Raw genomic sequence first — 26701 nt, forward strand, 5'->3', positions numbered from 1 at the left:
ATGGGGGACGAGCGTCAGACTCCCCCGCTAGAAGATAGCAGTAGCAGCGGCGGCGGTATGGGCGGGGCGAAGCCGAGCCGGTTTCGGTGCGGGGGGGGGACGAGTCACAGGGTAGCCGGAGTCGGGGATTTTCTTCCCCGCTCCACTGGGGAGGTCCCGGACGCCTGGGTCCTGGTAGTGGGTAGAGGCTGTTAGAGCCCCTTCCTCCATCCCCCCCACGAGGGCCCGGACGCCTGGGTCCTGGTAGTGGGTAGAGGCTGTTAGAGCCCCTTCCTCCGTCCCCCCCACGAGGGCCCGGACGCCTGGGTCCTGGTAGTGGGTAGAGGCTGTTAGAGCCCCTTCCTCCGTCCCCCCCACGAGGGCCCGGACGCCTGGGTCCTGGTAGTGGGTAGAGGCTGTTAGAGCCCCTTCCTCCGTCCCCCCCACGAGGGCCCGGACGCCTGGGTCCTGGTAGTGGGTAGAGGCTGTTAGAGCCCCTTCCTCCGTCCCCCCCACGAGGGCCCGGACGCCTGGGTCCTGGTCGTGAGGGGTGAGGATCCTGTTTCCACTCTGGAAGGAGGGCGGTTCAGAGCTGGGGTCTGGACGCCTGGGTTCTGCTTTCAGTGGAGGGCTAAGAGCGAGGCCCCGTAGCCCCTGCAGGAGGGTTCCCGGCCCTATTGTTGTCTCGCTTTGCAGCCTTGGGCAAGTCGTGTTACTTCCCCTCCCACGGCACTGGCACTGCTGCCTCTTGCTTTCCTTGCCCTTGGGTCTGAGGTGAGGGTGCTGTAATAGAAGTGGCAGAGATGAATGCAGTTATAATAAATCCCTGTTTTGGCTCCTAGGGGTTTCTTGGCTGTGTTGGAGGTGTGTCCCGTCCTGGAGACCTGGTGTCCCAGGATCTCAAACCATCTTGGAGACGCTCACAAACGTAACTTCATGTGAGCTCTTAGTAAGAGTTGAAAATAGCACCTGGGAGCCCCGATTACTAGACCTCCCTCCCCTCCTAGAGCTGCAAATAGAATGCAGGAGTTCAGAGGCGGCCTCCCTCTTCCAACCCCTAGACCCAGACACACCCTCAGAGACAGGAACAGAACCCAATAATCTTGATTCCTAGTTCTTTGCTTTGTTAGACCACATTTACCTGCTCAGAGCTGTCAAAAGCTGTGATGCACCCTATACAAATGAAGCATTTATCTTTTTTCTGATGATAATTGTATCTTTGTTTTGTTCTTAGGACTGGTGGTAAAAATGGCAGAGTGTTCTGGCCTTCAGTTTGTCAGCCCCTATGCATTTGAAGCAATGCAGAAGGTGGATGTTGTGCGCTTGGCAGCACTAAGTGATCCAGAGCTAAGGCTTTTATTGCCTTGCCTGGTGCGAATGGCTCTTTGTGCCCCAGCTGATCAGAGCCAAAGCTGGGCTCAGGATAAAAAACTTATTCTTCGACTCCTTTCGGGAGTGGAAGCTGTCAACTCAATTGTTGCCTTGTTGTCTGTGGATTTTCATGCCTTGGAGCAGGATGCAAACAAAGAGCAGCAGCTTAGGTAGCTAAAAGTATACCTTTATTTTTTTTTAATGATTGTTTAGAAATGTGTACTTACGACTATTTCATCTGAATGTTGCCATTGGCCTGTCCTCATGTTCAAGTGGCACTGTGTTAAAACGCTATTTCACATCCCATGCGAGTTTCTTGTACCTTGGGCTTAATAGGTCAGCATGCAGCGATGGTGGTGGGATTTATTGCTTTTCTCAGTAACTTAATGTTCTCTCATTAAGGGACATCCTCAAAGTGGATGGCATCCCTTGGAACCATAAGGATGCACTTGTTATCTTTGGCTGTGGTCTGTGTGTTGAGTGGGGATAGAGGCACCCGTGTTTTGACAGTGCGTTTGAGCATTTGTCATGTGCATTTTTCCCTATTGAATGAGATTTGAAAATGTCATTAACCTCATAACTCTTCTATTGGCCTGAGAAGACCATCAAGGAAGTTTCATAGAATCAGCAAAACAAGTGTAGATTGTTGTCTTATTTCTTTCTTTAATATTTAAAGTGCTGAGATACTATGGTGATGAGCATGGTATAAGAACCTATATAGAACAGAGCAACAGAGGGTCCTGTGGCACCTTTAAGATTAACAGAAGTATTGGGAGCATAAGCTTTTGTGGGTAAGAACCCCAGATGCAAGAAGTGAGGTCTTGTATCTGAAGAAGTGAGGTTCTTACCCACAAAAGCTTATGCTCCCAATACTTCTGTTAGTCTTAAAGATGCCACAGGACCCTCTGTTGCTTTTTACAGATTCAGACTAACACAGCTACCCCTCTGATACTATATAGAACAGAATAACTAGAAAGGCTACTGGTTTCTATGCCTTATTTTTTTAAACAGCTGTTTTTGCCTTTTAATTATTTGTTAGACACAAACTTGGAGGAGGTGGTGGAGAAAGCATCTTGGTGTCACAACTTCAGCATGGTCTGACCTTGGAGTTCGAGCACAGTGATTCACCTCGTCGGCTTCGTCTTGTGCTTAGTGAATTATTGGCAATTATGAATAAGGTGAATGTCTTTTTTTTTTAATTCCTTAGTGATTGTAAATTTGGTATTGGTGCAAATGAAGACCTCTGATAGATGGCAGTGTTGAGAATCTGGCAAAAAGCAGTCTAATGTTGTGCATGTTGCATTTGGCCTTGCCAGTGCATCTGAATACTGACCTCCAATCCCAGGCCACTGTCAAGCAGAAATGGTCAATCATGCTAAATTGTCTAGATTAGCTCTGCTGGTAATTTAAACCCCATGTGAATCCAGCTTTCTAGAACTGAAAGGCCAGGGATAAGATTTTTTTAAAGTGACTTAGGCACTTAACAGCAAAAGCCTGGAGGCTTTTAAGTGCCTAAGTCACCTTTGAAAATGGAAGTTAGGCTCCTAAGTGATGTAGGCACTCCTGAAAATTTTACTCATAGCTTATTGTGCAAATGTTTCCTGACCCCTTCCACCCTCCATATTAGTCTTTATTTTACTTTTCCACCTGGGAATTTATCAGATTTATACAACTGTCAGTGGACAATGCTCTTAAGTTTGAAAAAGTACTTTCAATTTTAATATATAGTAGGCATTATTGCTATTTCTATAACTCTACTTCAACTAGGACAGTAATTTTTCTCCTATAAATTAATTCTTCCTTCTCCCCATAAAAATGCACACATCTGTTATAGCGTTACAGCATGATTGATCCAAAATTTAGCAGCTAGTTGTGCTATAACTGATGATTAAGGCTAAGATTATGTCTCGCAGGTTGCAGCAATCATGGAATCCGTGACTTCCAGTGACCTCTGTGACATTGGGGGCCCCGCAGTGGCCCAGCCTCCATGCGCGGCGAGGGGACTCTCCCGCAGCTGCCCAGCAACGGCGGGTGGCGGGACCCCCTGCAACTGACCAGTTGTCACCACCAGCGGTGACCTCTGAGCTGCTTAGCTGCCACTGCTGGCAGGGGTCCTCCTTTCAGCATCTCAGCCCCTGCGAGCAGCCGGGGCAACCCCGCAGCTCCCAGCCACTGTTCCCGACAGCAGAGGGACCCCGGAGCTGCTCAGTGGCCGTGGGCAGGGGACCTCTCCTAGCCACTGAGCAATGGGGTCCCTGCAGCTCCCAGCTGCTGCAGGGTGTGGGGGAGGATGCTGGACCCTCTTCTATCCCCATTTTGTCATGGATGTTTTTAGTAAAAGTCATGGACCGGTCACGGCTTCCGTGATTTTTTTGTTTATTGCCCGTGATCGGTCCCTGACTTTTATTAAAAATATCCATGACAAAATCATAGCCTTACTGATGATGATATAAGCAGGTTAATTACCTTTTATGCTACCAGACCACATTGAAATATTTTACTCCTATAGTATATGTATTAAGAACACTTAACAGAAAGCGTAGTGAGTTAATAGAAAACTAATTTTTTTGGGGATATATCTATAGATATATAGTATCAGTACACAGGGTTTCAGGCATTTGAGGTTCTTTAATACCCTATGTGTCATTTTGATTTAATGATGAGCTGTTGGCTTTAATCACAGCCATGGTTTTTAGACTAATGAGCTGTTCCCAAAAGATGAACCACCAGTTTAAGAACTCCTGAGGGTGTTGGGTCTTTTTCTTTGTCATGTGAAAATTCAGAAGCTGCTTTTGTTCACTGTAATTACAGTTACATGCTCAAATATTATGAGCAACTCTGTGGTTCTTGAGAAATTTTGTAAAAGCAGAACTGATTACTGACAAAATATTCAGTTTATTCTTGACCATTCTTAACATACGCATTCTATTGAGTTTAAATCCATGTGAATTTGATGGAAACCAATGGCTATGTTATTTAGTCATCTTATTAAGCTTGTACTATGATGAACAACTTCTTGCTGTAGGTTGTGGAGACAAATGGTGAGTTTTTCTTCAAGTCGTCTGAACTCTTCGAAAGTCCTGTCTATTTGGAGGAAGCAGCAGATGTTCTCTGTATTTTACAAGCAGGTGCGCTATTCTGTATTTCTGAAGCTTTGAGTAATGCTATTTTTAAATTTTGTCAGTGTTTCACTCTAACACTAAACTGGTTCTAATTTCATAGATGGTTTTAGACTTAAAAGTCCACCCTAATTTCTGGAGTCATCTTAACTGATTTAAAACTAATGGCTAGCTCTTCTGAAGGAGAAATGGCCTATTTTTTAATCCTAAAAGCCCAATGCTAACTGGAGATTGACCCTTAGAACCGTGTGAGTGCGTGCAATGGCTTCTAAAACCCTGTTTCCATTCAGAACTACCTTCGCTATTACCCATAGTGGATGTGGCTGAAGCTCTGCTACATGTTAAAAATGGAGCCTGGTTCCTGTGTCTCCTAGTGGCCAACGTTCCTGACAGCTTTAATGAAGGTAGGCTGTGATTTATGGTGTTCACTGTATTTTTTCTGGGAGTTTATAACTGGAGCATTAAAAATTGGTTCCAGGCTGAAATTCATTCCAAGTAGTATACATTCTAGTAGCCCAAAGACACTTTCATGGAGAAATTTAGTTTGGATACATCTGTGTCTATCTTAGGGGCATTTCTGTCCTGCTACGTTCCCTCACTTAATGATCACGCTCTCCTGTGGTATGGCCACTGCTTCTCTCCAAGGAGGCCGAATTGGGACTCACTGCTCTGCCTGTCACAGCATTCCTAAAACGCAGCCTTTTATCTTTAGGTCACCAGTTTGAATGTGACCCAAGTCAATAGTGACCAAAAAATAACACCACTGGTAGGTAGTAGACTACATCGGTCCAGTTCCTAGTATATGAGCATTGCTATCAGAAAGCCCTCATCAAAGTTCATGCTGATTAGAGAGGCCAAGGAATGTATGGTCGTTCCCTTTTGCCTCTGAGTTTTCCTTCCAGGTCAGCCTGAGGCATACTGAGGTGGGAATAGGGGAGAAACTTACACTGCTGTTGTCCATGCTGTATCACTTACATTGTTGGAGACTCCAGAACTGCCAAATATAGTAGAACCCCATTTATCTCCGGGTCTCTGCATTTACTGAACAACCAGGACTCCAGGACCAGAAGTCGGCCATCTCTCCTGTGGCTGCTAGATGGTGCTGCAGCATCACATTTTCCCATTCTCCGGTTTATTCGGAGTTTTGATGATCTGATCTGGCCCCAGTCCCGATTAAACCAGATAAACAGGGTTCTGCTGCACAACACTTGATATCAGTTTGAGAGGGGGAGATACAGGTATGATTAGCTGAGGTCAGTTGGATCATGCCTAAATTTGTAGTGACATAAGCTCTTTGGGGCAAGGACTGTCTTTGTTCTTTGTTTGTATGGCACCCTGCACACTGGGGTCCTGGTCCATGACTTGGGCTGCTAGGTGCTACCGTAATACATATAGTAAATGATGAGCAAAATAGCTCCTCAGAGCTGTGTCTGAGTGACTGTCCAGTGCAAAATACGGCTTTTCAGACCCCCCCCCCCATAATGTTTAGTTTGTAGAGGTTTGATTAAGAATGGTGAACGACAAGATGAGGAAAGCCTTGGAGGCCGTCGTAGGACAGAGGCGCTTCGACACCTGTGTAAAATGAACCCTTCCCAGGCCCTGAGGATCCGAGGCATGGTGGTAAGCCTGCGATTGGTTCATTATGAAATTGCACATGAATCCTAATTGTTTTCCTAATGTTCCATTAAGGATCACTTGTAAAATGAAGACTGGCTTTCTTTGGCTGTGTGCTAGGTGGAAGAGTGCCATCTACCAGGCCTTGGTGTGGCTTTGACACTGGATCACACAAAGAATGAATCTTCGGATGATGGAGTAAGTGACCTGGTATGTTTTGTGAGTGGATTACTTCTTGGAACAAATGCAAAAGTTCGGACGTGGTTTGGGACTTTTATCCGAAATGGACAACAGGTGAGAATCTGAAAATTCCTGGAGAATTGGTAAAAAAATAAAGTTCAACAGTTTGGATTTTGTGTGTGTGTGTTGTTCCCAGTGATCCTGTTTTTACACCTTGCTGCAAGGCATGACTTATGGGAAACCTTCCTCTAGCTGAAAAGGACTGGACGCCACTCCTTGGGTCTGCCAATTCTAGAATAGGATCACTGAAGAGCGCCATCTGGTGGTCCCTCTTTGCTGTCTCAGTGATTTTACAGTAGTCTCCTAGACGTGGACTGAGGGACCATAGATCTAATAAGGTTTTAGATCATAGATGGTTTTAGACCATAGTCCCATTGTCAGTCTCACTACAGTTTATTTCATACCCAGCATTAGAAAGTTATGCATTGGTTTGTTGCAATTATTTAATGCCTGTACTTCACTGAAATAGAGCATCGTGATGCAGTTTTGCTATGGCCGCAGCCCACCCAATTAAATGATTGTTGTTAACTTGGCTGCATGAACTTCCACTAAAATTGTTGTCTACTAGGAATGTACCTTGTAGTAAAATGGCCAGATTGATGTGTTTTCCTAGAATTACTGTTGCTTCTTTCACCTTTTCCAACAGCGAAAAAAGGAGAATGTCAGTTCTGTGCTTTGGCAAATGAGAAGGCAATTGCTCCTGGAATTAATGGGGATCCTTCCCACTGTGCGCAGCACACACATTGTAGAAGAAGCAGATGCTGACATGGAACCAAATGTATCTGTGTATTCTGGATTGAAAGAAGAGCATGTTGTGAAAGCCAGCGCGTTGTTACGTCTCTATTGTGCTTTGATGGGGATCGCTGGTCTGAAGTAATCAATATTTTCTTGCTATTGGTATTCTTACTAGCTGTTTGTTTATCCATCTGAAAATAAATAAGACCTTTCAACTATTGGGAACCTCAGGCAGTTCCAATCTGGGCTTTCCTTCTCTGCCATAATGTCCTTGGTCCATACCTAGTGGGACTTGCCTTCATAGGACTGAGAATACTCTGCTTGCTCTGTCCTGCTTTGTCTCCTTACCTATTTTGGAGTTGAAATTTCCAGCTTGTTGAAAGGTTCCTTATCTTTGTTTTGGACAGAACAAATATATAGCTTAAAATCCACAGAAACAGCTGTGTAATTCCCTTTCCTGCTACATTCTTGGCAGGAAAGATTTCTGTCCTCCACTGGTGAGGGTGAATGCATTTGTGAGAAGTCACTGTCTAAAGTGAGTTTCATATGAGAAATCTCTTGGTTCCTTTTCTGTAATAAAATTAGTTCCTATAAATTAATTTTAAAATGTAGAGATCTGTCTTTGGAGCAGTATGTAAGGCAGAAAACTGCTGAAAATCCTGGTTATATTGGGTCATGTCACAAAATACATTGTTTTCACTTTGAATTAATTTTTTATATTGGTTTGCTTCTATGGCTAGACTAATGATAACACAGTATCTTATAATGTGGCTTCTAATTGTATGAGTATATGATAGTAATAATTGTGAGTACATAAGATCGCTATCTGGTTATTCAGGACTTCTAAAGCAGAGATTTTTATAATGAAATCTTTAAAACAATGACCTTGGAATTCTTAAGTCCAGAGAGGACTTCCAAGTAATTTCTAGAACCATATATTGATATTGTAGTAATTCTAATGTAAATAGTCTCTAACCAGTGTAGCCAGGTTGGAAATGCATTCTGCCTTAAGATAAATTGATCTTTTTAAAGGGGGGAAAACGTCCTTCACTTATTTTGTTCTTGTTTAGACCAACGGATGAGGAAGCTGAACAGTTACTTCAACTAATGACGAGTCGTCCTCCTGCGACTCCAGCTGGTGTTCGTTTTGTATCGCTCTCGTTCTGCATGCTCCTGGCTTTCTCCACCCTTGTCAGGTACCTAGAACAACAGAGGCAGAGCCTTCTAGAGATATTAGTGGAGCATGGCCAGGGCAGAAGCATGTGGACTCTCCACCAGTTCTTCCTCTTTTAATTCTCTATGGACATGGAGCCTCTTCAGAAAGAGGTTATACCACTGGTGGGGTTAATAAATTTATGATGCTCCACCTCTCACTAGTGCACAGTGCTTTGGGAAGTGGAGTACAGGCATTAGGGTGTGTTGCCTTGTGATAGTGCAGGGTGTTCTAGTTAAGCCCCTGGACTAGGCCTTCTGTATTCCTTTTCCACTGAATGCGTTTGGGGAGTATCTTAAGCCACCACTCAAAGGGTTGACAAAAATAGTTATTTAATGGAAGTGGCCTTCTAATAAAGGTAGAGCAAGAATTCTTGTATTTGGGGGGTCCCTTGGTATGCCCTCAAAACAGGAAATTACCTAATAAGGGTGAACTTTTATACAGATTTTGCTGTAGGTGCTATCAAATTTAAAAGTACTCATGTTTATTGGCACTGTGCTCTGGTTGTATGTTCTTAAATATTAACTCCTTGGCTCTGCTGATTATTAGTAAAATTATGTGTGGCTCTAGAAATGAAACCGCTTTGGAATTTCTTTTAGTACCCCAGAACAGGAGCAGCTGATGGTCATGTGGCTGAGTTGGATGATAAAAGAAGAAGCCTACTTTGAAAGGTGAGAGCTTAATTTTCAAAACAACCTGATAAGCCAAGGTTTTGTGTCCTCTCTGGAAACTCACTTGTTCATCTCTGTTCCAACAGCATTTCTGGCGTTTCTGCTTCCTTTGGAGAAATGCTCTTACTGGTGGCCATGTATTTCCACAGCAACCAGCTCAGCGCAATCATTGATTTGGTCTGTTCTACTCTGGGAATGAAGGTAACTTCTAAATGCCTTCCTCCAAATGAATTATTTCTCTTATAAATACGCCATCAATAAGTGAATTTTATTCCAGTGTTATATGACTCTGATACCTAAAGACAACTGAAAATCGGTGTTTCTACTTTGTTCTTGAACAAATGTAACTTTTTAAATAAAGAATCTTCACATAAATAGATTTCCTTAGCATAAAAGCAAAAGGCATATCGACTAGTAGAATTGAAACATGAATGCCTGTTAACATAATAGTCTTCTATATGCTAAAAGGTGTGTAAGATATCAAACTAAGTAAGTATTTTCAAAAAGAATTGTCCTATTGAAATGAACGTTGTGTTCTCAGTGCACACAGTTTTTTCTAACAGACTCCGTGTTTGCTAGTTGTAATGCAGAGTCCTTTCTAAAAGGCACTGTAAATCTTTCATTTAAAAAAACGTAGAGAAGTCTCATATCATGTAAACTTCTTAAGCAATATCTGAAAATCGGCCTGTTTTACTTATCAGCTGAGTTTTGGATTCAGGTTTTTCCCCTATGGGAGCGTTTGACTTCATTTAAAAGTAGCAATGAATTTTCGGAGTGGGGAAGACTCATACAATCTTGAACTTGACACTGGAATGTAAAATAAACTGAATTGCAGATGTATTACTTTAATGTGTGAAATATGGCCTTAACAAAGGCAGTGGCAGATTCCAGTCGTCGCAGGCTGAAATAGGTTAAACACTAAAAGCTATTTATAATGTATTACACATTTGAACAAGCCACATCTTAAAGCCGAAGAGCAAACACCTCATTATTTGTTTCAGATTGTTATTAAGCCCAGTTCGCTGAGCAGAATGAAGACCATCTTTACGCAGGAGATTTTCACTGAACAGGTAATCTTTGGGTTTTTTTAACCATTTCATTTTAATTTCTGTTTGTAGTACTATGCAACTGCTTTAAAAGGTTCAGAACAACTATTGCACTTGCTTTTGGTATCTTAATCTTATCACACTTTTTTTATACTTTTTCTTCTGAAGGTTAATATGAACTTTTTAAAATTTACCTGGGACTATTCACTCTTTTGCAGAGTTATTGTAGCAGATCTAATGGAGAAGGAAGATCTTTTAGGACCTGTTTCTGCCATCCTTAGCCTTGTTGAATAGTATCTTACTTTGTCATTAGTCCCACTGATTTCAGTGTGCCCCTGCTCCCCATGAGTGGGACTGGCAGAATTGGATTTCATTTTTTGCTTATTTTTGTGGAGATGGTGATTTTAAAAAAAAAAAAAAAAAAAACCAAAACCTACGGTAATCCATGTCTGCACAAACGCATCACAGGTGGAAAAAAGGACTGTAAGCATATCTTTCTTCAAAGAGCAAACCATTTTTAAAGGAGGCTGTTGGTTGAAACATCATAGGCAGAGCTGATTGCACCATTAATAACGTGGTCCAACTTTTCTCATTGTAAGACCTTGTGTTCAGATGATTATAACTTTGCTAAACATTAACTCTTCGGACTAAAATGTTATATCCTGGGTTTCTGCCTCAGGTGGCGTTTTTTTTTTTTTTTAAACTTTAAGCCAAAATAGTTAAGACATTTTGGAGGTGCTAGAGCTTCTCATGCTTTGGAGCTTGGGGTCAGAGGAAGGAAATGGACTTAAGAGTTTATGCCCACTTGAGCACACGCCCTTCCAAGCCTGGAATGGAACTTAAGATTCCTGAATCTGACCGTTACTCCACCATAAACACATCTTTGAAACCCACTGGCCCAGTCTCATCCCCTGCTAGTGCTGGTCCATAAAGAGGATGACAAACTACTATTGCTATCAGTTACTCCATTAGCTGAAGTGACAGAGGTCTGTGCAGTGGCTCTGTAGGTTCCAGCCCTGCTGATGAATCATGTGGGTGCCAGTATTACGCCAAATAATGGAATTTCTGCATGTTTTTTTTAATAGTTTACTCTTTTTAAAAACCTAGGAAATTACACATAAACACAGGGCATTTAAAGAACATTAAGGCTGCAAAATCAAGCCTTCAAAGTTTAGGAAATGGCAGAATTAAAATGGTCTGTGAAACTTTAATTTGGGTCCCTTGTGCATACGCATTATGAAACTGCCATTAATTACATGATAGTATTGCATGCGCACAAAGTGGACAAATTAGAGTTTCACAGGCAATTTTAATTCTGGCATTTCCTGACTGTTGAGCACTTGATTCTGTAGTCTTTTAACAGAGTTCTTTGTATGTAATGTTTATATAAACTGGTTTTATGCAAGTACTCTAGAAAATCATTTGATAATGAAGAAGGAATGAAAATATTTTTCTTGAATATTATAATTTTTCCCACAGGTTGTCACAGCCCATGCAGTTCGTGTGCCTGTAACAGGAAATCTGAGTGCCAACATCACTGGGTTTTTGCCCATTCACTGTATCTACCAGCTTCTAAGGAGCCGGTCATTCACCAAACACAAAGTGTCCATAAAGGTATGAGAGTTGTTCCATTCACATTCCAGAAAACTGCATGATGATCGGGCTTAGGTTCCATTAATAGTTCCTGCTGCTAACTGGAATCTACAGGGATACATATTTCTACTGTTTCTGTGTATTCTCAATTTAATAAAAATTTACAGTCTGAATGAAATCTTTGTTGAGCTGGTGAGCGACCATTATCTGGTAACTGGGGTTTGTAGAGTACATTGGGTTAGCGTGCAAGGCTTTAAGCTCTGTAAACCAGTGATCACAACCTAATTAAGTCACACATAATTTATCCCAGCTTCCATTTGTAAACTTGTTAAAATCCTAGTCAGGAAGAAGGAAGAGTAAGAATGTTGCTGAATAGGACCAAGAGGTATTACTAGAGCTATGCAGCATGGGGAAACTCTCCCACTCCTTGAGATATGATGTCTTGCTCAGTCCAGAGCTGATGCTTTTCCTTTATTTTAACTAAACGAATTTAGATCCACTAGACAGTTAAATTCACACTTTCAAAAGTAACACTTTGGAAAATAGAGTTGTAATTGCACTTAAAAGTAGGAACAGTATTTTTAGTTTCACATGCTGCTATTAAGTGTAATGTGTTTGTTCCAGGACTGGATTTATAGACAGCTGTGTGAAACCACCACACCACTTCATCCTCAGTTACTTCCTCTTATTGATGTCTACATTAACTCTATTCTTACTCCCGCTTCTAAATCTAACCCAGAGGCCACAAATCAGCCAGTCACAGAACAGGAAATCTTGAATGTTTTTCAAGGACTCACTGGGGTAAATTTATTTTTTTTTATCCTTGCATGTCTGTTCTCAGAAGTGGCAATTCAGAAATGTCTTCAATATGTTGAACGGAAACTTGCTAGAAAATCTGGCCATTGCCTTTTTATGTTTCCCTGCTTTTACTCCCCATGTCCTAAACTGTACCTTTCTGGCCAAAGATGGTCAGACGAGGTTCCCTTCAGATCCTATTGTTACCACTCTTTGTCCTGCTCCCCGGAAAATGCTGAACTTGCTGTCTTTGCAGCACCACCAGCCTTTGCTAAATATGTGGGTTTCAAATAATGACTTCTCTTTCCAGTAACAAATTGAAGTGTCAAATGAAGCTGGCTTTCACAGTACCAATCCTTGCATTGTCTTGTATGCGCCCAGGTTAAAGATCAAATTTTAATTAGAAGGGCCCTATATTACATTTCTGGGAAGCAGTTGTTTACATGTGGAGTGAGAATGGGAGGCTGAATCTTTCATAAGGGGTTTGTTCCAGGCTTCCCAAGGCAAATCAGCACTTGCTTCTAACCGTAGAAATGCCCAAGATGTCAAAACATTTTTAGTGGTCTGAAGTTTTCTAAATTACTTCTTTAAAAACAAAAATACAGTAAATTTGGGGCCAAATTTAGCTTTACAATGTCACTTTGACCTCAACTTGGCTGCCTTGCCTCCCCCCAGTGTTCTCTGCTGAGTCCAAACATTTCCTTTAAGAATAAGGGCAATATTGCAACATGACCTCTGTATGGTTTTATGTGCAGGGAGAAAATGCTCGTGTTAATCAGCGTTACAGTATCACAGCCCAGCTGCTTGTCCTCTATTATGTCCTCTCTTATGAAGAGGCCCTCCTGGCTAACACAAAGACATTAGGTATGTGTGGGTGAGTGTTGCGCAAATCATTGTGACTGAAAGTCAAATGGAAACTGAAGAGATCTTTTATGAACAAATGTCAGAATCTGACTACAACAAGAACTGAGACTTCCTAAAACAGATCACATGACCTCCGTTTCAGTTGCCGTAGTAATGAGCACAGCAGTAAGAACCTTCTGATGTTCCTATTCACTCTGGCAGAGCTAGCACTGACTCTTGTATCTAACACAATATTATGTAGCTGATCAGAAGACTCTCGAGGTCAGGAGTAGAAGCCAGCATAGCTTCTGTTATAAACCCATGGCTCTGTTGTCTGTATTCTAAGTCAGCCATTTCAGATCTAGCCAGAGTGAAACTTGGCAGAAAAGTTACCTCAAATTTTTCTATAATAAATTGTGTTCTAAGTGATGAAAATACCAAAACATTTTTGGTAGCTTTGGATGCTCTTTTCACATGGCAATGAATTTATATTATTGGCCATTATTTTCTGGCTTTGTGGGTGGGTTTTTTTTTTTTTTTTTTCAAATGTGGATATGGCTAAGTGACTCTCTTCCTATGAAATACTTTAAACTGACACTTACTGAGTGTTCTATAATTCATGAACTCACATTTGATTTCCGTGGAAACCTGCTGGTAAGCATGATGTGCATTTCCAGCCACCATTTTACCTCGCAGATCTTCCAGCATTCATCAATATGCATATCAATTGAATGTGTGCTATGCTACCTAGCATTATGTGAGAGTAAAATGGCATATTAAAATTCATCAAGCTTCCTCCCATGCTGATAGCTTGCATACTGCTGTAGAATATGGTGTGTGCCGGCAGAATATATTCTACGTAGTACCGTACCATCTTTCCATGTTTTTCTTTGAATAAAGAACATTCAGACTTGGGCTGTAATTTCGTAAGATAAGGTTGGACCTGGTCAAAACCAGTGAGGCAGAAATCCAGTGATAATCCATGAACTGAAGGGAGAGATGGTAGGGGAAACTCTTTGCAGAGCTGAGGTCCTCTGGTCATTAAGGATCCCCTGATACTTTTCACAAGTGTTACCTTAAGTGTCCTAGTCAAAATTAATCTTGAATAATTCTAATCTGGTTCTTGACATTCTCATTGCAACTTCAGTTGACAAAACTTATAGTTTACTAGCAGTAATTGTTGTGTAATATTCCTGGCACAAAATGGCTGCCTCAGAAGTGATTGTGTTTCATTGGTGGGTCAAATGAACTCTATATGTACAAATTGCACAGCACTTTGTGGTCATTCAAGATGTGGGGCTGGGGGAGAAATGCTATGAAAATGCAAGGAAGTAGTGAATTTATTACTTAAAAAAAATATATATATATATATATATATATATATTTTTTTTTAAAGAGAGCTTGTGTAGAGCCCTGATTTCATGTTCAAGAGCAGGAAAATGTGGCTGGATCAAAAGTTCATTCTGACTTCATCCCCGTGTATCTCCATATTGCTATTTAAATAGTGCCACTTATCAGTAGTCCTTAAAACCAGAGGATGATTCTGTTGTCCTTATGAACTGCAATGTGAGCAAGTAGATTGGCAGCCTGAGCTCTCAATTCGCTTTTGCCTTTTAGTCTAACTCATAAGATTTTAATAGTGGTGGGAATTCTTAATTAGTTTATAAACGTCTTTCCTTACAGCTGCCATGCAAAAAAAGCCCAAGTCTTACTCTTCAGCACTGATGGATCAGATTCCAATCAAGTACCTTATCCGGCAGGCACAAGGACTACAGCAGGAACTGGGAGGTATATCTGAGTGTCTAACATATGAGAAAGGAAACTGAGCATAATCTCGGTTTTCTGATGTCCTGTATTTGTTGAGCAGAACTATAAGAAAGTAGCTTTCTCCTGCTTTGTGGTGTGTTTTTATTAATACTCGTATAACCTGCAGTTCTCCTATCTTTAGGTCCTCAAATTTATGCTGTCTTTCTGCTTTTACCTGTGTTAAAATCTGTCAACAGTTTAGAGTGAGCTTAGGTCCATATTTAGAGAAAGCTACCATATAACAATAACCGTAACGTACGCCTGTCTGAAACTTGTGGAACAAATTTCCATTTGTTTCAGTGGATCCTGACATAAGTCAAACATTCAAAAGTGACTGAGTTTTTAATTTACTGTCTCCCTCAATCTACCTGCTGCAGTGTGAGACGTTTTGGAAAGGTAGAAGATACAAAGGAAATTATGATGGTATTGTAGATGCTTGAGTTCTAATCTGAGGCTGTAAATACACGAGCTTATCTAATACAGATGAGGTGAACTACATGCACTTTAGTACATTCCAAGAACTCGTTCAATGAAACTTTGTTATTGAGGTGATAGGGACACAATTTATTCAGCCAAAAATATATTGGGATTTAGATTGGAGACTCTGATCTCTTTTTTAACTTTTGAAGGCTTGCATTCTGCGTTGCTGCGCCTCCTTGCTACTAACTACCCACACTTGTGTATTGTGGACGATTGGATCTGTGAGGAGCAAATCACGGGTACTGATGCCTTGCTGCGACGGATGCTTCTTACCAACACTGCCAAAAACCATTCTTCCAAACAACTCCAAGAAGGTAAATAATAACTTCATCTGTGAACTAGGCGGTTCCTGGTTTCTTTCCTAATAGTTTAATTCTCTGGCCTACATAAACATTGAAAATAATGTGCATGTGATATACAATGTAGCTGTTTCTTCCCTCCCTTCATTTTGTGTTTGTAGGTGCATGATAATTGAGGATTATAATAGCTAGATAGGAAAAACACCCCCTAGATCAGATTCCCAAATGTGCCACTACAAATACTGTCACTAGACTGGAAGATATATCTGTTTGCTTCACTGCAGTATAACATGATGGACATAGTGAAGATGGCTCCCCCCATATGGTTTTATGCTGTACAGTTCAGATCTATTATGTGCAGCATAGAAGTTATTTGGAATTGCTACCTATGATATAGAAATTATTTGAAATCACAGTCCTAGACCACATCAATGGGTCTTCATAATGTTCACTGAACTCTAGAAATACTAGCTCCTTAGTTGCAGTGAAAATTTCACTCTTTTCTTTGAGAGGAAGCACAAAAGCCATGCCATTTCTTTAGTATGGGTTCTAATTCTATTCATTACACAAACTGCGTTTGTGATTTGCACCACCCAACTGGTTGGAAGCTATTTGCTCTTTCTGATCACTCCATCAGGTTGCACTTGGGTGTACAGCAGCGAGCTTGTTAGCACTGAGGTTTATAAATAGTTCATTTTAAACATGGCTTTGGAAATTGGCAGAAGGCTAGTTTGATGATCAGATTTCCCACTGCTTTTTTTTTTCTGTAGCATTTTCCATGCTCCCAGGAAATCACACCCAGGTGATGCAGATTCTAGAAAACTTAACACTACTATCTGCTGGTGAGCTGATTCCCTATGCAGAGGTATTGACAGCAAATATGAACCAACTGCTGAATACTGGAGTCCCACGGAGAATTCTTCAGACAGTCAATAAGCTTTGGATGGTCCTTAACACTGTGATGCCTAGAAGGTAGATTCAGCTTACTGTTCAGTTTAACACAGCAGGTAAAGTGGTAGAATGCCACCTCCTGTTTCCTATGCTTTGACACACTGCTGCTCTGAATGGTGGTAGGCTACGGATTTGATCCCAGAAATTAGCTTGGCACCTCGTGAGATCAGGTCCTTTTTATAATGACATTGCAGGAGCTAAACTTGTACCTGTTCTCCAAAGAAAAGTACCTCTTACCGTTATAAAAGACTTCACAGATAAGTAAAAAGGAACAAAGGTCACATTTAAAAAAAAAAAAAAAAAAAAAAAAAAAAAAAAGGTAGAAACCTACAACTGTCTTCACATACACTTTAAGAATGCATCCATTTATGGTGGCTGGCTGAATATAAAATTTAGGACCCGGGTGCTGAAAAATATATTTAGTGACATCTTGCTTTTTAGAACAAGTAGATTCTCTGTATTGCTCTGAAAATACATTTTGGATGGATGACTTTCCAGAAAAATGCATATTGTAAGAAGGTGTCTTGTTTATGAAATATTAATTCAAGGATTAATCAGTGTAGTAAACTGAGGATTTTAACTGTAGGCTGAGAATGTGTAATTAGCTGGCACTCATTTATTTCAACTGTTGTCTGTTAATCTGTGTGATCCTGTTTTACTTAAGCAGCTGCTTTTAGATTTAAAAAGAAATGTCCTTGTAGGTTGTGGGTGATGACTGTTAACGCGTTGCAGCCTTCCGTAAAGATAGTCAGACAGCAAAAGTACACTCAGAATGATCTGATGATTGACCCTCTGATTGTACTGAGATGTGATCAGAGAGTTCATAGGTAAGTGAACTCCAGCTAACTTTTCATAATACTCAGGTGTTCTGAGATCACCGCCTATCGTGCTGACCAATAGACTTATAGTTTCCTTGTACTCTCCCATCTGTCGGCATCTGCCTGTTGTCTCACCTTATACTTGGAGGCTGTCAGCACTTTGGGGCAGGGACTTTTTGATCTCTTTGTACAGCATCTAGCACAACAGGGTACTGGTGCATGACTGGGGTCACTGGGCACTATGGTAATACAAATAATTATTATTCATTGAGTTTACTTAAAGTATTACCTTGGAATGGTATTCCATGGATGGCTTCTGTAAAATGTTCTAATATTGAAAATCCTCTCAAGCTTTAATTTGTTCTTTACCTTTCTTCTTTGTCACCCCATCCTCCCATTTCACTTATTTATAAATATCATTTACTTACCTTTGTTTCGTCTTCATGTTGTCTAGTTTGTATGTGTTTTTTCTCCCCTTTCTTCCAGCTTTAGTTCTTTCCCTAGTAATTGATCCATTATTCCACTGGAGTAAGTAGTTTCCAGTTAACTCCAGGCTCTTTTCAATATTCCTCTGCAGGCATTGAAGCTTGGGTTGACATCATTTTTTAATCTCATCCATTGAGTGAGATATATTTAAAATCCTGTCCTTCTGTCTACCTGGCTATCCAGGTGCAATTTAAAGATCCCACATTTCTAAAAATGGAAGGGAGAATAGTGGCCTACGTTAATTTTCAGTTAAATTTGGATTTAATGCCCAAGCACTTGGAGAGGAATTGCTGAGAGCTGGATGTCAGCCATGTTTGCCTATACAGGTAGGGCATTGCCACCATCAAACTTTGGGCTGCCTCACGTATGAAAGGTGTTTTTTCAGCTCCCTTTCATTCCTAGGCTGCCATAGGTCAGTTTCTTTTGCAATTTACTCATATACTAGTTTGTGTGTGTGGAAGGCAGAGTCGAATGGCAGCCCTCCAAAGGGGAATTCTGGCTGACAACATGCTGCTCTTTATCATGTGGAAGAGCTGTAGTATTATCAGCCTGCAACCAAGGGTATGTCTTCACTGCGCAAAGGGGAAAAAAGTGTTCTTACCTTGGATTAGCTAACTTGGGTTAAAATAGCCGTGAAGACATGGCAACTTGACGTTTAACTTGGGTTAGCAGCTTGAGTTAAAGTCTATAGGGGCCTTGTCAATCAGAGAGGTTTTCACACTTTCCTTACTCAGCTATATCCAGCATGTGTGCATGTTCTACCCAGTAACTGCCTTTTGTTTGTCATCTGTTAGGTGTCCTCCTCTGATGGATATTACTCTGCACATGCTGAATGGATATCTTCTGGCTTCAAAAGCCTACCTTAGTTCCCACCTAAAGGAAACGGCTGAGCAGGACATTAGGCCATCCCAAAATATGATGGGCCCAGAGGCCCCAGAAGTTACAAGAGAGGAACTGAAAAATGCATTGCTTGCTGCCCAGGTAATAGTGATGAAATAGCTTTGTATCTTCATTACCATCCAACAATAATAGCTCCAAAATTTGTAAGCACTATAAACTGTAGCGAAAACAGAGAGACTGTTTATACTGACTTGTCCTACTGTAAGTAGAAAACTGGCACTCTGTTCAACTTCCAGATTGTACCTAATGGCCTGAACTCTCTTCTCTCCTCTATTTTTCTAGCCCAGAGCATCATGCTGATGGCTGACCATTATAACAGCATCTTTCTGTCAGTAGAATAGCAAAGAGTTCTGCTTACGTTCCCCCTTTTATCTTCTCCCTCCCATTGTCCAGAGGAGTATTTTTATACCCTCACAACATTGGAATTATAGAGCATGAGCAAATGTGACAGCCCCCTGAAGACCATTTCAATGTTAGCTGCTTCTGTTAAGTAACTTTACAAAGTGCAAGGCTGGGAATGGTTGATTTGGTTACCTTAATGTCTCAGAGCTTTTGTTGTGAGTACTTTTTATTTTACACACATGCTTCTTTTCTCTCTCACTCTTAACAAAGTGTAATTAACCACTTATAACTTGCCTCCAGCTGGGAGAGTGATGGAGCAGTCAGTTTCACAGCCACTATAGTTTTTGATCAGCCAGCAAGAAGTTTTCATACTTGGGTGGTTAGCTTATTGTCCTCTGGATGCAGTGTACTGCATGGCCATTGGTGTATCCTTGTCTGATCTAGAACCAGCTTAGGTCAGCATTGGATTCCCTCTTTATAGAGTGGGTGCTGTAAGTATAGATCTCTTGGATAAATTTTACACTAGCTAGGATAGTTTATATCAGGATATTTGTATACTTTGCATACAAGGCACATGTATTTGCATGTATAGTCTGTGTACAAGTTTTAATATTAAAACTCCTTGGTCTATATGTGTGCACTATAGAACAATATTTGATTTCTAGAGAATGATTCTTAGCCCATTGAAGCTTTAGTGATTTTTTTTTTGGGGTGGGGGGGGGGGGGAGGGAAAGTTTTTGGCATTTGTTGCTTAAGTTTTTAATTCTTGATTTTAAAATAACTTTTAATAACTCATTACCCTTTATTCCAGTCTTAAACAAGCTAATCCACAGCTTCTGTATGGGAACTGTAGCTATTTTTCATGCCTTAGTTTCTTATGTTGCCACTAATTGACACAGTCAGACAACATATAGTTATGTAAAGTTGCATTGAGTACGTCCTATACTGACATTAGGATTTTAGGGAACAATAAAATAGTCCCTGATAGCTGCCTAGTGTCTGCCAGTTTCAGTGAACAAAAGCTGAACCTTATAGCAACAAGAAGAGAGACCTGGAATACATAACTTATTTAAAACACATGCATTCGGTGGATAATAGCCTTGCTGCGGTTATATTGTTTAACCACATCTGATGAATGGGCAGAGCACGTAACAAGCAAATGTTTCATTCATTAATCTGCTTTTTCCATGGGCACAGTGTGTTTGTATATAAGTTACTCCATGAGTACACATATATACTTCATGCTTCATTTTGTTTTACTAACTTCTGCGCTGCTTGACTCCTTTCCAGGACAGTGCTGCTGTGCAGATCCTTTTAGAGATTTGCTTACCTACAGAAGAGGAGAAAGCTCAGGGTTGCAACTCTCACAGCCTGCTAAAGAATATTCAAAGTGCTGCTGCCATTGGACCTCAGAGTAAGGGTCTAGAAGAGGAAGAAGATAGCCTTTTGTGTAATCTTCGAGAAGTGCAATGTCTCATCTGCTGCCTACTGCATCAAATGTACATTGCAGATCCCAACATCGTCAAACTAGTTCACTTCCAGGTCGGTTTTTTGTTGGCTACGTCTTATTTTCACATTTTTGTAATGGCTCTTCAGGAAGTGATAGTTGGCTAGGGCAACGCAGAATGAATCCAAAACCAGTGCACTCATGTAGCGTTGGAAAGAGAACAAGGGCACAGCTTTTCTTAGTATAGTAGTTATTTTACACCCAGCTTCCAGTGCTCATGCAGGCACTCAAAAAGCAGTGGTCCAGAGGGAAACAGCTAGGTGCAACTTTTGCTCCCCACCACTCGAGTGTGTTCATATGTATCCATGCACCACTACAAATAGTATTGGAGTGGGCATTTTGGGGAGGGGAATGGAGCTAATCCATGTTATAATGTGCTCAGCCCATAACCAACCCACTTGTTCCACAATTTGTGCAGATTACTTGTTCCTTAGCAGGAATTATCTGTGCTCAGGGCCACATTCTGTATTTTGGCTCACATTAATGCTGCTTTTTAAGTCTGTTAATATATGCCTGTGCTAAAAGCCTGAATTTGGCTGAGTGAGGGAACAGAAGAAGGAGGATTGCCTCTGCAGAAGTTGCTGGTGGTACTTGTTAAAATCTGGAAAGGCAAGCAAATTAATTGTCTTGAGGCAAACAGGGCTTGGATGACACTTTATCTTGGTCTGTGTTAAGACTCTGAGTAAATGTTATGAGTAAAATGTTGAAAACAATGTAAACAAAGGGCTTTAAAAAAATCAAAAACTTAATGCAGTTAAGCTTCTATTATGACTTTATGAAATTGAATGAAGTTTTCTTCTCTTGTTCAAATAGGGTTATCCATGTGAACTTCTGTCACTGACAGTGGCAGGTATTCCTTCCATGCATATCTGTCTGGATTTCATACCAGAGCTCATTGCTCAACCTGAACTCGAAAAACAGGTACTGTGTGGCCATATAGCCTGAGAGGCATTGGAAGTATTTAACCTTGGAGAAACCTTTCTCTGGGCTGCAAAGTACTGCAAGGGAATGCTCAAAAACATTTTCCATTGATGTTAAATTCACAAACATGTTTTTCCTTAATATTAACTTTGGTAAAACATTTTTACAAACATTGTAACTGCATTTGTGCCTTAGTTTCCCCATTTGTAAAATAGGAACAAATTAATTGTTTTGTAAAGATCTTTGGATTGGAAGTGTGATGGAAGTGCAGAGCAAATCTGTATTAAAAATAACTTTTTACCTGTTTCTCTCCCTCCCCACAGATATTTGCCATCCAGCTGCTTTCATATTTGTGTATCCAGTATGCATTACCTAAATCTCTCAGTGTGGCTCGCTTAGCTATCAATGTCATGGGAACACTGCTAACAGGTGAACAGCCAGATAACATCAAAACACTAGAATGCTTTTGTGGAGAAGTGGTTGTAATTTTGCTCTAAGGCAGGGGTTCTCAAACTTCATTGCACCTCGACCCATGTCTGACAACAAAAATTACTACAGGTCCCCACGCAGGGGGCCTGTAACCTGAGCCCTGCTGCCCAGGGCTGAAGCCCTCAGGTTTGGGCTTTGGCCCCAGGCCTCAGCAAGTATAAGCCAACCCTGGCAACCCCATTAAAATGGGGTTGCAACCCACTTTGGGGTCCCGACCCACAGTTTGAGAACCGCTGCTCTAAGAGGAAATATACATTCCGCTACACTCTTTCGATATCCCAATCTGTCTTTTCATGAAAACACCAAGATTAAAAAAGTTCTTTATATTCATACTAATTTTTCATCTCTATATAAGTGTATGTTTTAGACAGTTGTGCTGGGCACAGTGAAGAAACGTGCAAACCAACAGTTTAACTGTTCTCTCATCCCTTATGAGTTCCTAATGAGTTGTTAGAATTAAGTAATGTTTAAGAGACTAGCATGTAGGAAATTTGAATTCCATCCTAATTACAAAACAGGAATGAAACTTACTGCCTAACTTTATCCTATTTATCTTGCTGATGTCACAGAAGAATCCTAGTAATTGGCATTTCATGCCTTTTTAATGCACCAGGAAGTAGCATGGGATAATGTTGCATGCTTGCTAAGGTTTTTTGGCTTTAAGAAATACACATAACATGTTTAATCATAACATGAAACGGCATTTTAGGACATAGGTTACAATCATAAATGTAGTGACAGCTCTTGATTCTTTTAAACTTTTTCCCTTCCTTACCAGTTTTAACCCAGACAAAGCGCTATGCTTTCTTCATGCCGACCCTGCCTTGTTTGGTCTCCTTCTGCCAAGCCTTTCCTCCGCTGTATGATGATATTATGTCTCTGCTGATACAGATAGGACAAGTTTGTGCCTCTGATGTTGCTACACAGACAAGAGACTTTGATCCAATTATTACACGTAAGTAATGACAGTACGTATTCCAAAACTAATGGTATAATTCAAGACCACTGTATCTCTAACACCTTGAAAGGTTAGAGTGGATTTTTGAGGTCACTGTGAAATGCACCCCTGAAGAAAACTCAGTTTCACCAGAAAGACCAATTATCTCCTTGTTTCCTTTTACCATGGCATCTGTAATTTAGTTTTTGTTGTTGAGAGAGCCTCTCTATCCAGGTGCATTTTGTTGTATTTATAGGAGTTCATTGGGCTTAGAATAAGTATCTTCATATTCCTGGCTGGAATTTGTTCCCCTGGGCTCTTGATGTTCACTGACAGAATCCATGACTGATGCAGATTTATTACTTAAATTGTCATGAATTAAAAGGTGTGGAAAGTCCTGGTTTCTTTTTTTCTCTTCAATTGATATGCACCCGAGCAACAGCAAAAGTTCACTCCATGCATTTTGTTGTTGTTAATTATTGGCCTTGAAACTTTTAAAAATCTCCTACGGACACTTCAGATAGCTTTGTTTTCTTATTATAGCTGTAGCTCTTAATACACTATCTGACTTGTTCCATCGCAACAGTGTTTCCTGGGGCAGGGGTTGGGGAGGAAGTGTTAGAGTGGAGATGAGTTGAAATCAAGCTGATCCACATATTAGGTACGAATGTATAGTAGTTTTACTATATATCTCTAGCAAATATGAATATCTTTCTGGAAATTAAGCGAGATTATTGTGCTGTGCAGGAGAGGAGTTGTTGGTTAGGGTTGTAATTGAGTGTCCTATTGGATACGTGGAATCACATTTACAATAGTCTGGGGAAGGGGAATGATGGACACTAGAAGGGATAGTCTGGTTCTGTGTAGTGACTAGCTTGTAACTCAAGTGAAAAGGTGTGTAAAGTTAAAGTACAAGTGCCTGTACTTCACATTCTAAAATGGCAAAAAAATAATATATATGCGCCTGTAATGGAATGTCATTGGTGGGTGACGTCCGCTGCCTCTCTAAGGGGTAAAGAAGTGTCTAATGGCTGGCGCAGGAGAGCTAGGTTCTATTCCCAGTTGTACTGCTGACTTATGTCATCTTGGGCAAGTCACTCAAGGTTTGCGCTTCCTCCCCTTTCTAAAGCAAACGGAATGCCCATTTCACAGGGTGCTGTGAGGCTTCGGGCCCCTTCCCCTAGGAATTATTAAAACCATTGTCTTTGTCAGAAAAGAACCAACCAAAAATAAACAGGTAGACCCAAGTGAAACCAAACAGAAATGTTCCCTCAGTATCTCCAGAAAGGTTGATGGAATTAAACCAGTGCATACTTGGGCTCTAATCTGTCCCCGTGGTGGTACCAGTATTTCCAGTTCACCATCTGAAAACATGCACACTTGTCTATATACATAGGAGAAGAAACAGTTTTTGTTGAACTATGTTTGTTTCTATCTAATTTTCCATAGGTCTCCAGCAACTAAAGGAGAAACCAAATGAAGAATCAGGACTTTGTAAAGACTCATTTTATAAGAGTGGACTAAAGAACGTAGGAAGCATGGACCCTGATGTTCAGTTATGCCAGTGTATTGAAAGGACCATCATTGAAATAATTAACATGAGTGTTAGTGGAGTTTAGGAAAAACAGAAATGAAGTTGGACTACAGCAAGTATGATGTACAGTTTCTAATTTTGGTAACAACTGCCAAAGTGGAATTAGGAATTGGATTGGAACCAGTAGTATCTTTCACTTGTTGGATTCTACACAAAGTTGTGGACTGATCCTGTCCAAAGAGGAGAATTCTTAAGGAGATCTGCACTGCTTTCCTTTGAAAACCTGTCTGCCTCAAGTGATCTTCCTAAATGAAGACCTTTCTAGTGGAGTTAGGTTGTGAATACCTGCAATGTTTTCATATAACACCCTTTTAAAAAGCAGCCTGTGAAGTAAGCCTAACGTTTGTCTTAAGGTGTTGAGCCTTCCCATCTTGCAGAGACATGGTGGGCAAGAGAAAAACATGCAGGGAAAATTGGGATTGAAAAGCATTAACCCAAACAGACAGTTGCAACAGTGTCTTGCAAAGCAAGATGCAATAAACTCCCTAAAGAATAGCATGGAGAAGACTGGAAAAACCACTCTAAATTGCTTCTACAGTTTCATGAAGTCCTAGACAAAGACTAAAAATCATTTTACTCACTTTTCAAACCACTGCACAAGGTTTGAGTTGATGAGATCAGCAACTCTCAAAATATTAAGGCATTCATTTGCAAATGAGTCGGCTTTTAAAAAATTGTACAAACAAGTTTGGGATGACTGAAAGTCTTGAAATTGGTCAAAAAGTTTCAACAAATGTTAATACTGCAAAAGCACATTCTTTTAAAAGAACTTTATTTTTATAATGCTGCTCAATTATCTTTAGTTGTTTTTTTTTAATATTGCTTACTTTAACAAACATGAGAGGAGCCTAAAGCACTAAATGCAAAAGATCTCTTGATTTATCATCTGGATAGGATTTAAAAATCAGTGGTCTTGAGGCCAAAGTGATAAACGCTAAATTGCCTTGTGATGAATGGCAGATTTTAGCCATAGCAAAGTGGTTCTAAGAAAAGAGGCATGTGGTGGAGCGGTGTGCAGTTTGGTGAATTAAAAGGATCAAACCGTCACACACCCAGAACTTTTGAAAGTAGTGAGTAGTTACTGCATGAAAGAAAACTGCAGGATAAAGCGTGCATTTGCTTGCATTGTGCCTGCTACACCCTTCTGCAGCCATGCACAAGCTCTTTTGGTGTAGCAGGATGACAGTCTCTACTAAAGCCATAAATAGAGGAAAGTAAATGGCTTTGTTGTGTGAGGTAAGTGTAGTACTTCTAGCAGGCATTTTGCTATTAAACTGTACCATTCTAAGAGGATCTTCTGTTGTATTAAAATGACAGCATCCATGGTCTTTCTAAAAGAAAAAAAGTAAAATATTCTGTTTGATTAAACCTATTTTTTATCCCATGAAGAAATGACCTGATTCTCTTAAAAACAGTGGCCTTCACTTTTGTGGAGCTTGTCCTTCAAAGGTATCAGACCAGAGTGCAGAAAAGCTAATACTGAAATTGCAAAACCAAATGTACAATCCATATTCCAGTATTATCTCCGTATTGATTGGTCAAAGCCTGCAATAACCATGTGTTAATACACTTTTAGTAGGAAGGTGGTGTACTTTTTGCCATATGTATTGATGTAAAGTATGTAAATAAGTTAAATTTTATTTGTTTTTCTCAAGATTGTAATATTTTATATGCTGTAGTGACATTTTAAGAGAAACCTAATGTACATATATTTTTTGGATGGATTCATAAACTGCTTCAGACGGACTTGCATGGATTGATTGCTCATTTCAAATTTAAAATCCTTTCCAAATTGGATGTCTGTTTACATGAAGGAGCACTTCCCTCAGGCCTCTAGTGCACAAACTAAATGGCTTTAAAAACCACTGACTTTCTTACAAAGTCAGAACCTTCCCTCATAAATGGCTAAATGTCTGAAAGGTTAGATGTAATTGCATGCGAAAATTTAAAAA

At 40.5% G+C, this 26701-nt stretch overlaps 1 protein-coding gene across 3 annotated transcripts; it reads left to right on the plus strand.

Annotated features, from left to right (window-relative positions):
* Positions 1-26495, plus strand: INTS2 (integrator complex subunit 2). 3 transcript variants are annotated; one of them, XM_054008463.1, is made up of 25 exons: positions 1-55; positions 1214-1520; positions 2390-2528; positions 4376-4478; positions 4760-4873; positions 5959-6089; positions 6204-6377; positions 6970-7196; positions 8129-8254; positions 8871-8942; positions 9029-9143; positions 9944-10012; positions 11468-11602; positions 12206-12382; positions 13132-13240; positions 14903-15007; positions 15655-15819; positions 16575-16776; positions 17457-17582; positions 18854-19040; positions 20592-20843; positions 21622-21729; positions 22053-22158; positions 22997-23173; positions 24605-26495. In XM_054008463.1, the coding sequence occupies exons 1-25, from the start codon at positions 1-3 to the stop codon at positions 24772-24774; spliced, it is 3651 nt and encodes a 1216-aa protein (XP_053864438.1). In that variant the 3' UTR covers positions 24775-26495. The 3 variants fall into 3 exon arrangements, with proteins under 3 accessions (XP_053864438.1, XP_053864440.1, XP_053864439.1); XM_054008465.1 differs by lacking the exon at positions 1-55 and adding an exon at positions 153-174; XM_054008464.1 differs by lacking the exon at positions 1-55 and adding an exon at positions 468-529.
* The last annotated feature ends 206 nt before the right edge of the window (positions 26496-26701 follow it).

Source organism: Malaclemys terrapin, chromosome 18, assembly GCF_027887155.1.
Source record: "Malaclemys terrapin pileata isolate rMalTer1 chromosome 18, rMalTer1.hap1, whole genome shotgun sequence".
Classification (NCBI taxonomy): Eukaryota; Metazoa; Chordata; order Testudines; family Emydidae; genus Malaclemys; species Malaclemys terrapin.

Bases quoted from the DNA above. Each gene is read 5' to 3' on its own strand.
- INTS2 (XM_054008463.1), top strand. From the start codon at position 1: ATGGGGGACGAGCGTCAGACTCCCCCGCTAGAAGATAGCAGTAGCAGC. The intron at 21,730-22,052 runs GTACTGTGTGGC...CCCTCCCCACAG, and splicing joins AACCTGAACTCGAAAAACAG to ATATTTGCCATCCAGCTGCT. The intron at 22,159-22,996 runs GTGAACAGCCAG...CTTCCTTACCAG, and splicing joins CATGGGAACACTGCTAACAG to TTTTAACCCAGACAAAGCGC.